Source organism: Lepus europaeus, chromosome 9 (genome assembly GCF_033115175.1).
Source record: "Lepus europaeus isolate LE1 chromosome 9, mLepTim1.pri, whole genome shotgun sequence".
NCBI lineage: Eukaryota > Metazoa > Chordata > Mammalia > Lagomorpha > Leporidae > Lepus > Lepus europaeus.
Genome location: NC_084835.1, coordinates 79902432 through 79916315, shown reverse-complemented (window position 1 = coordinate 79916315; position 13884 = coordinate 79902432). Strand labels below are relative to the sequence as shown.

Genomic DNA, 13884 nt, shown 5'->3' with positions numbered 1-13884 from the left:
CTGTGCTTTTGTTCCTTCAACTTCTGCTTGGCAGCCTCGATGGACTCTCTCCCCCATGGATGGCTTCTGCGGTGCTGTCCTGCTTAGGCTACAGCCCTGTCTCTCCATGTGAATGACCAATGAGTATTTAGTTATTTTTTAAAGATTTATTTGTTTGAAAGGCAAAGTTACAGGGCAAGGAGAGAGTGGGAAGGGAGGGAGAGAGGGAGAAAGAGAAAGATACCTTCCAATCACTGGTTCACTCCCCAAATGGCTGTAACAGCCAGGACTGGGCCAGGCCAGAGCCAGGAGCCAAGAACTCCATCTGGATTCTCCCATGTGGATGCAGGGGCCCAAGCACATGGGCGATCTTCATCTGCTTTACCAAGGCCCATTAGCAGGGAGCTGGATTGGAAGTGGAGCAGCTGGGACTTAAAAACGTGCCCATATGGGATGCTGACATCGCAGGGGGCAGCTTAACCTGTTGTGTCATGATGCTGACCCCACGATGAGTATTTATGTAACACAAAGTTGTATGGGGAGGGCCTTAGTTTACCTAGACTCTTCTCACATACTTCAAATCCAGTTTCCGGGCTGCTGCTGTTTTCTCGTGGGTCTGAGCTTTCAGTCTGTATCACTGGAGGAGATTAGTGAAAATGGCAAGAATATCTTCATATTTCCCAGTGTGTCCTGCAGAGCTGCTTTTCCCGTGGTGCGTGGTTTGTGATCCAGGAGACAGTGGTTTCATCAGCTATTTGCATCTCGTCATCTCTTACTCATTGCATGTGAATTGCATTCTGTAGGCCAGCTTCCTCTGCAGAGCAGGAAACTGGCACACTATGGTTCACGGATTTGCATTTCAGAACTTTGCTCTAGAAATAAATGAGATGTCTTTGGTTTCACAATGAAAAAATCCTCAGGCTGTGGCTATCTCAGGTTGGATCAGGTGCTCATGTCTAAACCCCACAATTATTCAATGGGCCAGAAGTTGTTCTAGGCACCGTGTATATTTTATCTTACTGGCATTGGAATATGACGATATAAAGTAGGTATAGATAAGAAACTCCATTGCCTTCTACCCTGTATCACAAAGCTGGTATGTTTTGGAGCAAGGATTTGAACTCGGGCATTGACTTTGGGACTTGTAACCCCTGCTCTATACCCTGTGTAATGTACTGACTCTAAAGATGTGGACCCAACAACATAACAGCACCAGGGCTCCCCAGAAGCTGCAGCCCACAGATAGGGAAAGACTGTTGGGAATGACTAACTTACAGGTTTAGAGTGGGCTGTGTTACAGAAGTAGTTTGAGTGGGTAAATTGTTTCTGAAATGTGAGGAGGTGAGCAAACCTCGCCCCTGCCCTGTGTGTGTGTGGATGTGGTGGCAGTGCCCTGTGGCTGCATGGTCCTTCAGGGCACCCCTGGCTGTTTGGTAGTGGAGAGGATTCCCTGTGTACTTTCCCAGCTCCTGTAGCTCTGGCTCAGCCCTGGAGTGGGGGGTGGGGTGGGGATGGGAGCAGGTGTTCTCTGAGGGTTGCACATGGGACTGCTGTGTTTGTGTGTGAGGCTGACGACCTGCTGCCCTCTGGGAAATCATGCCGAGAGGTCTGTTTCTGCGGTGTTATGTGTCTCAGTTCTAGACAGAGGCTTTTCCTCCCTTTTGTAGATTGCATGTTATAGTCGTCTCATAGCAACAGGTGACGTATTTCCTGTCGAGGCAAAGCAAAAGGCAATTTTTTGGTTGTAACTTTTTTCTCTCTTCCCAAGATTATCCTGAAGGCAATAATTCAAGTGATTATCTTGTTCAAACAACAACGTATCTTCCGGAAAACTTCACATATTCACCATACCTCCCATGCCCAGAAAAACTGCCTTACATGCGTAAGTGTGATCCAGTTTTGACTGTTATAATAAGATAGTGAAGATCCCATTTCGAGCACATTAGGATCAGATCATTGCTGTGGGTGCTAGTGTTCCTAGTATGCAGTGTGTAATGGGTTTTCTTTAATTTTGGAAAAGTACTTTTTTGGAAGGGGATGATTGAAAAGCTGAAGAAAAACACGAGCAACAAATATTCATAATTCTGCTATTCAGATTTAGAAACTGATATTTTGGCTTGCTTTTTTCCAAATGCCTTTAAAATGATTATTAAGAGAGTAATTATGTTATCTCTTTTTGAATGTATTGGCATATGACAGAAGTCCAGTTTTGATTACCACCCCCAATGCTACCTCCCACTTTCTTCCCCAGAAGTAACCTTACTTTTGTTGTGACTTTGGTGTGTATTCTTACAGGTTATTTATCAATTCTTTTACATAGATGACTTGATGTACAGAAAGTGTGTTTCAGTGATCTTAAGAATTTATGGAAGTGGTTCTATAAAAATGGCATTTAATTCTATAACTTTACTTAATTTTTTGATAAGTACTCATGTTGTTAGAAATAGATCTAATTTATTTCTTTAAACTATTGTATAGTATGTTTCTGTATAAATGTACTATCTCTTTTCATTATTCTGTTTCCTTGATTTTTTTTTGTATCTTCAACAACAGAGCATGAATATACTACTTTGATGTTGATGGATTTTTAAATTTTTACCAAGCTTATAGATTAAACATGATATCTCATTTGTTTTATTTGTCTCATTTGTAGGAAATTACTAGTGGGTTTGAGTTACTTTTCATGTGTTTGTGGTTTTGGATTTTCTCTCCTGTTGCTAGCTCAGTCATGGGTTTTATCAGTTTCTTACTGGCTATTGGGTCTTTGTTTTTTTAAAATTAAAGATTTACTTATTTATTTGAAAGAGTTACACAGAGAGAGAAGGAGAGGCAGAGAAAGAGAGAGAGGTCTTCCATCTGCTAGTTCACTCCCCAGATGACTGCAACAGCTAGAGCTGCACTGATCCAAAGCCAGGAGCTTCTTCTGGGTCTCCCAAGTGGGTGTAGGGGTCCAAGGACTTGAGCCATCTTCCACTGCTTTCCCAGGCCATAGCAGAGAGCTGGATTGAAAATGGGGCAGCTGGGACTCGAACCAGCGCTCATATGGGGTGCTGGCACTGCAGGCTGTGGCTTTACTGGCTATGCCACAGCGCTGGCCCCAGGTGATTGTCTTGATTTGTAGGTGTGCATTGATTGTGTTCCAGCAATGACCCTGTGTCTGCTGTGTGTGTTCTAACGAATGTCCTTAATATCTAAGTGTGTATTTTTTCATCTTTCTTGTGTATATTAGCCTTTTCCTGTCATTTTTGTAGGATTTTTTTTCTCCAGTTTTTGTGGATAAATACTCTATAATAACAGATTAGCCTTTTAATGCCATCTGAGGATGCGGTGTTCAAACCTGAGAGTATGTCAGAATCACCAGAATGGTCTTGTAGGATGCAGTGCTGGTTCCCCGCCCGCTTGCAGATCCCGTCAGTGCAGGTGGGGTGGGTGCTGTGGCGGAGCGGGTTAAGTCACGTCTTGTGATGCCCTATCCCCTCCCCTCTCTGATTGCTGGAGTTGGAGTCCTGCCTCTGTTTCCAGTTCAGCCTCCTGCTAATGTGCATCCTAGGAAGCCGCAGATGATGGCTCAAGGCCCTGGGTCTCTGCCACCCACATGGGAGACCTGGATGGAGTTCCTGGCTCCTGACTTTGGCCTGACCCAACTCTGGCATTTGGGGAGTGAACCAATGGATGAGAAAGCCTCTTTCTTCCTCCCTCCCTTCCTTCCTCCCTCTCTCCCTCTCCCTCTCCTTCTCCCTCTCTCCCTTCTCACCCCTTCCCTCTTCCTCTAGTCCCTTCTCAGTCACTTTGCCTTTCAAATAAATAAATTTTAAAAACATAAAGGACTTTATTTGAAATGTAGAGTTAGAGACAGAAAGCCAGCTCTCCCATCCACCAGTTCACTCCCCCAAATGACTGCAAACCAGGAGCCTGGAACTCTATCCTTGTCTCCCATGTGGGTGGCAGGGACCAAAGGACTTGGACCACCATCTGCTGCTTTCTCAAGCGTATTAGCATGGAGCTAGATTGGAAGTGGAGCAGCTGGAACTCAAATCAGAAGTCATGTGTGGTGCTTGCATCATAGGCAGCGGCTTAACCTGCTGTGCCGCAGCCCTGCCCCACAGGCTTTTCACTTCCAGCAAGAGTTGAGACGATGCTGACCATTCCAGGCCACGCTTTGAGACCCTGACGTACAGAGCAGTGATTTCATCCGTGGGAGCACATTAGGATTGCTTGGGGAATTTGTATTATTTGGGGAGGGGGGTGTCCAACTCCTAAGGTTTTGGTTTTATCGATCTAACTGGAGGCCTGTCTGCTGATATTTAATAAACAAGTTCTCAGATGATTCTGATCCTGCTGTGTGCTGCCTTGTCATGGAGAAAGCAGCTCAGGGTTTTTTGTGGCTTCACATTTGCCATAACTCTGTTGCAGACTGTTTTCCTAAAAATGAATGTTTTTCTCTGTGCAATAGAGAAACCGCTGGGTAATGTTGTGTTGAGATATTGATTACAATAATTTCATCTTCATAATTTGCATATGCAGGGGTTTATAGTTTTAGGAAATCTTTCTGTTCTTTAGCTGCTGTTTTCTTAATTAGCGCTTTATGGGTACTGATTAAACTCGGTTTAAAAGCCTCTGCCTGCCAGGCCCTGGCGCGGGCTTCCTCTCCTCCAGTGACAGCTCTCGCAAGTCTTTCTGTTGAGGGCCGTGAGAGATGGTGGCGTGCTGCTGTGTGCGGCCTTTCTGCCAGGGGTCGTGGTGCTACTTCTTCCTTCTGCTTCCCTTAGAGTCCTGCATGCTTTTCCAGTGAGGACCGCGCTAGGCTGGTCAGCTGACTCTATGGCAGTCTCCCTCAGGGGCTGCCAGCGTGGGGTCCAGCACCTAGTTAGTACTGGCTAAGGCAAGGGCCACATACAGATAACTCTAGGAGGGGGTTATGGGTTCTGCCAGCATCATGAGGTTTCTGTCCTATAGGCCTTCCAAGAGCTGTCTAGGAGAGTCCTTTCTGTAACTGCTACACCGGGGAACCTCAGTTTACCTACTTGTGAAGTCTGGAGGACAGGGTGTAGCTGACCAGGTGAGGTGTGCATGTCCCACATCAGAGTACTGGGGTTGATTCTTAGCTCTAGCTCTAGGTTCTAACTTCCTGCAGATGTCCATCTTGGGAGGCAGTGGTGCTAGCTATAGGAATTGGGTTCCTGACAGCAATATGGCAGACACAGGTTGTATTCTGGATTCCCAGTTTTGGCCCTGGCCAAGTCTAGGCCATTACATTTGAGGAGTGAACGAGCAGATAAGAACTGTCTTTGTCTTTCTATTTCTGTCCTTAAAATAAATAAAAGGGAAAAAATATTAGGATCTGGGACAGTATCACCTTCAGAGTGTTGTTCAAGCAAAGTGCTTGAAACTTGATAGATTTAAGTTTGATTCTACCTTTCCTTCTCCTTACTACTTTGAATGATGGAGTTTGACTTTACAATGATCAAGGGACTGGAAATTTAGGAGAAATGTAAGGAGTTTAAAAGTTTTATACTTAGCTTGCTGCCTTAATTTTTTAAAATTTATAGTATATTTCCCATTGATAGAAAAAAACAGTATAATAATAAATACGTAACAATAAATAAATATAAATACCTAAGTGTAAAATCTCGTTATAATATCACACAAAATAATTTAATTATGATACCTTCCCCAATCGTTAGAAGTTATCTGTATAAGAATGCCATCTATTTAGGTGAAAACTTTTTGAGTATGCGTGACATTTAATCTTCCTATAATAACCAAAAGTGAAATTCATTTAAAATTGGTATGTTTGATTATCCAACAGTAAATTCTTTTCGATTTCTTACCTTGTGTCACAATGGAAATACTGGCACTGGATTTCTATAAAGTTTTAATTTTTCAAATTGAATTCAGATAAAATGCTCTTTATGGATTACAGCAGCATTTCATGTTCAATGGTGGCCAATTACACTATGAAATCTATTTTAATGTGTATTATTTATATGAAGAGTGTGAGTGAATACTTATTTGTTATTGTTAGTATTTATAGACTCTCCAGAGGGCAAATCCACTTTCAGCTTTATTGAATTTATATAAGACTCTGAGCTAACCAAGTAAAATGGAAGTTTCACGTTAAAGCTAAAGAATAATAAGTGCTTAGCATGAGTGCTGGGATTTGGGTTTTAATGGATGAGGAAGAAATGGAAAATGTCAGTTGTGCACTCTGCATTAAAATGAAGATCAGCTTCCCTGAAGTTTTCCTACCTTGCAATTCTTATTCAAATAGAATACATTTGCAGTGACTTCCAGGCATTCTTTCTGTTTGGAATAGCTTTCTTTATGGTTAAAAAACCCTAATAGTTTCTAGCCTTATGAATATCACAAAAGCAGCAAGGACTTTTTGAGATGAATTTAAATAATTCAAATGAAAATCAGCAGAGGGGGACCAGATAAGCAAACAAACTTCAGAGAAGCTCAGATAGCGTTTAATGCATCAAGCCGTCCTGCATATATTTATCATGAAAAGGGGAGCAGCAGTTGCACAGCCTCCATAGAGGCAGGCAGAGGAGAAACTAGGCTGACTGGGAGCTAGTGTACCTAGGAGCAAGTGGAGCCCTTTGAGTAAGGCAGTGTGCTGTGAGGAGGTCATGAAGACATAGGCATCGGAGAGAAGGGGCATTGGAATGGCTCTTGCAGGGTAGTTGAGTAGGTAGCTGGGAAGGAACAGCATTCTGTTGCAGAAATGTAGCTCTGTGAGTGGTGTGCTCCAGGCAGAGTGGGTCTGTGAGTGGGGCGTGCAGAGATGAAACTGGACAGGTGCTGAGCCCTCTGTAAAGCACTGAGGACTCTAAAGGCCACGTGTGTTCCATAAACGCCTAAGCATGCGTGAGGTGCACCTCAGAGGGAGCGGTGTCCCTGAGCTTGTATGCAAAGGGTTGATTCACAAGACTGTATTTCTGTCAGGCGACAGTGCGTGACTTTCCAAGTCTAGGTGCACAAAAAAGGTAAGTGAAAACCAAATAAACCTACCACTTTAGGGAGAGGGGACACCATTGGAGAAGGTTTTAGGCAGATGCATGATGGTTTAGCATTGTACTCAAAGATGAGTCAGATGAAAAATAGAGAAATGGATGAGAATGGGGAAATAGGAGCATCACGGAGATCAGTGAGGCGCTCACTGCAGTAGTTGAGCGGAAGCCACGAGGGCATGCATCCGGGCTGTGACCCTGAAGAGGAAGACACAGAAAAGAAGTTACAGGGTGTCCTTGGCCAGATGTGGGGCCCAACCAAGGGGTCAGAGAGAATTCCTGGCTTTCTGACTTGGTGACTGTGAGCTGGAACAAGCAGCACAGGGTAAACATCATCTTTGGAGAATGGGGAAGTGAATGAGTCCAGTTTGGACGTGTTTTGTTTGAAATTCAGGAGAGTTCACTTGGGTCGCCTGAGTTGCGTAAGAGAGATCTAGACTGGAGATAGGAGGAAGTGGGACCGGAAGAAAGAAGGCTAAGCCTGGGTCTCTCGTCAACTGGGGTTGACCTTTACAGGGCTAAGCAGCAGTTGGTGCAAGAAGGAGAAACCACCAGGGATGAAGAGAAGTCAGAGGACGGGTCTCTGGGGTCAGTGATGAGAGACTGTCCCAAGGAGAGGTTGGTCTGTCTTGTCACATACTTCAGTGAGAGCAGGTGGAAAGAGGAACTATGAAAAAGCCATTGAATTTGGCACACGGAAAATTAACAGAGATTACAATAAGCACAAAGTCGGTAACAGGGTAAGAAGCAAAATGTGCTGTGCTGAGAAGTGAGTCAGAAGTGTATAATAATTGGTTTAGAAATAAAAAATTGGCTTGGAAAGGGAAGGAGAATGGGAGGAGGGCCCCATAGGAGAGGTGGGCTAAGGGAAGGATTTTGTTCTTTTCTTTGTTTTTCTTTTTCTAAGAAATTTGTTTATCTGAAAGGCAGAATTAGAGAGAGGGAGAGACAAAAGATGTTCCATCTGCTGGCCCACTCCCTAGATGGCTGCAACTGCTAGGCCTGGGACAGGCCGGAGCCAGCAGCTTCATTAGGGTCTCCCACATGGGTAGCAGGGTCCCAAACACTTGGGCTATCTTCTGGTGCTTTTCCCAGGTCATTGGCAGGGAGCTGGATTGGAAGTGGAGCAGCCAGGACATAAATCAATGCCCATATGGGATGCCAGTGTCAAAGGTGGCGGCTTTACCTGCTAAACCACGACGCTGGCCCCAAGGGGAGGGCCTTGTATAAAGGGATGGGCTTGTTTTAGGCATTATGGGAAGGAGCTGCTAAGGGAAAGGATGTGGGAAGTCTAATGGAGAGCAGCCCAAGAGGAGCCCTGTGGAAGGAAGCAGAAGTGCCCTCTGGTTGGAAGGTAGTAGGACCATCCCATCTCCTGAGGCCACACTGCAGGCATTTGGAGATGAGGTAGTTCAAGTTGAAAGGTGCCTTCCTGTTGCATCCATGCTTCTGATAGTGTAGAAGGCCACATTGCAGCCTGGAATGGAAGAGAAAATGATTGTCAAGTTGTATAGGCAATGGAAAGTTGGGTCAGCTAGTCATGAATTAGAAAATTAACAGATTAGGCCAGAGAGCACCCCTTGGATCAAAATATGGCATTTCTTTTTGTCAGAAGCTCATTATGTTTGAGGTGATGTATTACATATTGTCTCCCAAGTGACGGGAATAATCTCTGTGCTTCTCTGGTCCACAGTGTTACTTATTAGATTTGTTAGGTGGAAAACCTGAGCATGGAAAACTGTTGCCCCAAGATTGGGATTGGCAGTCTAGGTCTGGCAGGTCAAGGAGGGAGGGGGGGTAGGGGTGATATAAGTGTGCAGGGGCAAGGGTCCCAGAGCTGTGTTTCTCTAAGTGTGCTTGGGGCCTGGCCTGTATCAGCGTGAGCTGGGAGGCTTGTGAAAAATGCAGACTCTGGGCCGGTGTCAGCACAGTGGTTAAGACACCGCTTGAGATACCCACAACCCATGTCAGAGTGCTTAGATTCAAGTCCTGGGGTCCGGCACTGGCTCTGCTTCTTATTCCAGCATCCTGCGAATGCACACCCTGGAAGGCAGAAGGTGATGGCTCAAATTGGTTGGGTACCTGCCACCCATGTGGGAGACTCCAGTTGAGTCTGGGCTCCTGACTTTTGCCGGACCCAATCTGGCTGTTTCAGGCATTCGGGGAGTGAACAAGTCGATGAAAGATCTGCCTTTTGTTCTCTCTCTCTTTCAAGGAAATACAGATAATACAAATTTTAAAAATGCAGACCTTTAAACCAAGCCTCAGAATTATAGCAAAAATTAAGGTTCTAGGTGTAGACACATTACCTGGTTTGAGATGAAGAGGAATCCATGAGAAGGTGTTAGGGAGTCCACAGAAAGCCTGGCTGGTCAGAGGCTGAGTAGCCAGAGCAGCGCCCAGACCACTTAGTGCAGCAGCTTTCCCTGGCGCTTGGCAGAGCTCCCAGCATCCCCAGTGGTGCTCCGGTTGCAGGCCAGAAGTGCCCTACCTGTTTCTCTAACAGCAGAAGCTTCTGCCACTCTTTTTATTGTCCCCGTGTTGGTGACTACTGCTTCAGATCTCCTGCCATTTGTCTAGCCATGTGGCTGCTTCGGCCTGGTAGAGGACTTAGGAGACTGGGTGCTAGCTTTTCCTTTGGGAGGCAGGAGCCAACAGCGGACCGTCTAGGCAGTTGTTGTGTACTCAGATATAAGTTGGTGGCTGTGGACATGACCAAAGGATATCTACTGACACAGGGGCAGTGGGGCCAGTAAGCTGTATTCTTAGCTACCACAGCTGCAGAATTAGCAAACCACTTCATTAGGAAGCCTGATCGACTGAAAAAATGGGGAGATAGCTGATGGGAATTCAGGTCTCTAAAGTTAATGAGGGGAGGGGTTCTGTGGGAAGGGAGAGTGGGAGGTCCATGGGAGGACTGAGGCTTTAAAGAGAGGGTGCCATGGTCCCGGTGACTGTTTTCAGGGTGTGGAAGCAGAGCTGGGTGTACGGTGATGAAGTGCAGGGAGGAGTGGGCACCTGGAGGGGCTCAGAGCTGGGTATTGGAGGGCAGTATGGCTAAAAGGCATGCACGTCAAAGGAGGTGAATTTATGAGTACTGCAGATGGCTATTCAGAGGGTGTGGGTATGATAGTGCACAATGCCTCCTTTTATGCTGGGCTCCAAGGTCATAGACCTAGAAAAGCGAGCACTTTTTACTTAGCATGGTTTGAAAGGAGGAGTACCATTTTCCTAAGATGAGAAATTGGTGATGGAGGGGATGATATTCTTGAAAAGGCAGGAAAAGTCTATGGGAAGTTCTTGACAATTGAACGGTTCCAGAATGCACCTTGAAAGGGCCAAGAGGAGCATATGATTCTATTTTCTTGTCAGACCTCTTTAATTTTATAGTGGCTGTTTAGAAACAGGAAAGAAGCAGTACATTAAATGCACGTGTTGTAGGGTATGTCCCTGGGTTAGCATGCTAAAACGTGAATGAGCGTTTCAGAATTCAGGAAATTTAGTCATAGGGGCTGTGGATTATGACTTCAGAGGAGGTTGTCAGCTTATCAGTAGTCAGGGAGGAGAAAAGCAGTTTGGAAGAATGTAAGGAAAGATACGAGGCTCCCAGGAGTGGACCAAGGCTTCAATGGGTGGATTACAAGGCAAAGCTGGGACCAGATACCAAAGACTGTTAACTGGAGGTTATATTTGTCATTCAGAGTTAATCAAGAGAGAACCAGAAGCAAGGGAGGAAAATGAGTGTTAAGAACTGGGTCTTATGGCCAAAATTAGGAGACCAGAACTTGGGATGTACATGGAGCTGCTATTTTGGGTCATGTGGGACATGTTTTGCAAAAATGTCTTAAAGACGTATTTTAGCACCTGATGGAGCCCTAGGAGTGGAAAATGTAGGTAGGAAGGGAACTTAGCCGTGTCATTTTTACCCGTTCTTTCATTCATCTATGCCCAGACACTGCTCTTGGTGTTGAGGATGTGTGACTAGGAACCTTCCACGGCTAGAAGGCTCAGGTTGTGGTCACTTCAAGAGTAGTTAAGTAAGAGATCATCTGTTAAAGTAGAGGTCATAGAATTCTAGAGCTCAGGAAGCTTTAGCAAAGCATTTGAAACAGGCAGTGTCTGGTGTTGACTTCAAAGGGGACCGCTGGTGACCGATGGCGGGATGGCTCCATGACTGTTCAACCTCAGAGTTGTTCTCAGGGTGTGCACAGTGGGGTGAAGGAGGGGGAACACGCCTTTGTATCATGAAAAGTCTTTTTTGATTTTTGAGGTGAATTCATCTAAAGGGATATTTCTAGGGAAAATTGAGGTCTTTCTCCCACATTGTCATTACAGTTTTGGGCTGTGCATAACTTGAAATCCTGGGGGTAGAGCATTTACGAAAGCCAAAGCATCCAAAAATTAGGCTTTAGATGGGAACAGATGGAGGCTGGAAAGTGAGTGATTTACAGAGAAAACAACTCTGTACCTTAAATTATACCTGAAATATAAGAAAAATATATATCTGGGTAATTCCTATGTATTAATATTTATTGTATGAAGAATTATATTTTTAATAGATAATATCCTAAGTCATGTCATGTAATACTTTATAAACCACAGCACCATAAGCCAGTCGTTTGGACCCAAGATACCTAAGCCCTTCTGGGTCTGGCTTCACCCCAGAGAGGCACTGTTGTGAACCTTGCCAGGTCAGCTGTAGGGGGTTTAGGGTAAACGCCCAGCATCAACAACCATGCAGTGAAGTTGTTCTTCCACACAGCAGCCACAGAGGAGTCTCTCCTCATCCGCAGTTTCCAGGTTCCAGTTAACTGAAGTGTGACAATATTACATAGAAAATTCTAGACATAAGCAGTTCCTAAGTTTTAAATAGCCTTTATGACGGCATGTTGTGCTAATTATCGGTTAAGGTTGTTCATCTCTTACCGTGTCTGGTTTATAAATTAAATTTTATCATAGGTATGTGTGCACAGGAATAAACACAGTGTGTAATATTCAGGGCTGGTGCTGTCTGAGCCTCCAGGCATTCACTGGGGGACCTGAGGTTCTTCCCCGTGGGTGAGGGGGCTGCTGTAGTTTGCGACACAGCCCTGGTGGCCGTGTCTGAGTGGGAGCTGCAGGTGACTTGATTTCCTACTCCTTACCTTTACTCTCCAGGCTGTTGGCAGAGGCCCTCTTTTCAGGCACTTGGATCTCCTGCTCTTTCTTTCTTTTCTTTTTAAAGATTTATTTATTTACTTGAAAGTCAGAGTTACACAGAGAGAAGGAAAGGCAGAGAGAGAGAGAGAGGGAGAGGTCTTCCATCCACTGATTCACTCCTTAGTTGGCTGCAACAGCTGGAGCTGCGCTGATCCGCAGCCAGGAGCCAGGAGCTTTTTCTGGGTCTCCCACGTTGGGTGCAGGGGCCCAAGGACTTGGGCCATCTTCCACTGCTTTCCCAGGCCATAGCAGAGAGCTGGATTGGAAGTGGAGCAGCTGGGTCTCGAACTGGTGCCCATATGGGATGCTGGCAGTGCAGGTGGCAGCTTTACCTGCTATGCCACAGCGCCGGCCCCCTCCTGCTCTTTCTTTTCTAACCCCAGGGCCACCTTTAAGCAATAGTGAGATTCAGTCTTTGGTCAATCATTACATTGATAACACAACCGAGCACATGGGAAGTGTCCATATATTTTTTTGGCTTTTAAATCTCTACCTTGGGAAGGAAAGCGCTTTTCCCATTGGAAACCATCAGGCTTAGCCCCGGTGGAGAGTGAAGACTGGGAATTCTCAGTGGCTCCTTTCTCCTCAGACGCCCTGGAAATCTCAGCCTGTGACCTGCAAAGGACGGCCTGGCTGCTGGCTTACTCCTGTCCCAGGGAGGGGGATGGAGCCTCCCTGGCTTCTTTCATAGCAGGTGGCTTCAGAGGCTGCAGTCTTTTAAACCCTGGAAAAGTTTCTTGAATGGAATCTAAAGAGAACACCCCTTGTGTAGAAGAGGTGAACAAGGCTCCCGTGGGGGACCTGGCCTCTCTCTGCCAGCCACAGGCCCCTGGGGGAGGTTCCTGCTTTCTGGGTCCTCTTTCTGTAGCATTCCCTTTCCACTTCCCTTCCACTCCAGGATCTTTTTTCCTAACTCCACCCCATCCTGCATGGACTGTGGCGCTCTCCCTGTGCTGGGAGGCCTGTTTTCCACCCCCTCCACTGCCGCCCCCCAGTGTCAGAATGTTGCTATTGCTGCTGACAGCCGCCTGCCCCTGGGTCGCTTCTGGCCCTCAGCCAGCAGGATATTAAGGTTTCAGAGCAGAGAGCACTAGGCACGTGGAGGCTCTGACAGGTGTAGATGGGGAGGGGCGCTCCAGGCACTGGGGATAGTGATGAACAGGCCGCTCCTTCGTTGAGGAGGAGGCAGGCCTGCCTTACTTTGCCCATACCTGTGCATTGGAGAAGGAAATTAAACTGCAAATGCTACCAAAGGCAACTGCTGACAATAATGAAGATTGCAGCTGTTGAAGCAATAAATCTAGAAAAGAGACAAAAACTTTGGCCTAACAGTGCATAGAGTACCAACTTTAGTTACTTACGTGAACTGCTTATCATCCAGCTTAATTACTATCATTTCAGCAATCATGTGTACTATTAAATGCATCAGATCCATTTGTGTGGCTTTTATCTGATTACAGTTCTAGAGTCTTTTTGTCAGCTGAGTCATGATAATCTCTACTTAGGGATGACTGACTATCAGCCTTACTTTGGCTTACCCTTTCTTTGCAAGTGCATAGGTTTCTCCTTGCTTTGGGTAAAGTTGACCTGAGAGTAGCTACTTTGCGTATCTTGTCACACAAAGGCGTGGGTATTTGATTATAACAGAACAGGAGTTTTACTAGCAGATAGCTAATTTTTTCCTTAGCTTCCA

At 45.6% G+C, this 13884-nt stretch overlaps 1 protein-coding gene across 3 annotated transcripts in view; it reads left to right on the top strand.

Moving 5' to 3' along the window:
* Nucleotides 1-13884, top strand: part of B4GALT6 (beta-1,4-galactosyltransferase 6) — a 67365-nt gene that overhangs the window by 27465 nt on the left and 26016 nt on the right. For 2 of the 3 annotated variants that reach the window (XM_062201505.1, XM_062201507.1), the window contains exon 3: nt 1748-1861. The exons of the other annotated variant lie outside the window; for it this stretch is intronic. In XM_062201505.1, coding sequence (XP_062057489.1) covers nt 1748-1861 — 114 coding nt within the window. The remainder of the gene's footprint in view (nt 1-1747; nt 1862-13884) is intronic. 3 annotated transcript variants of the gene reach the window in all.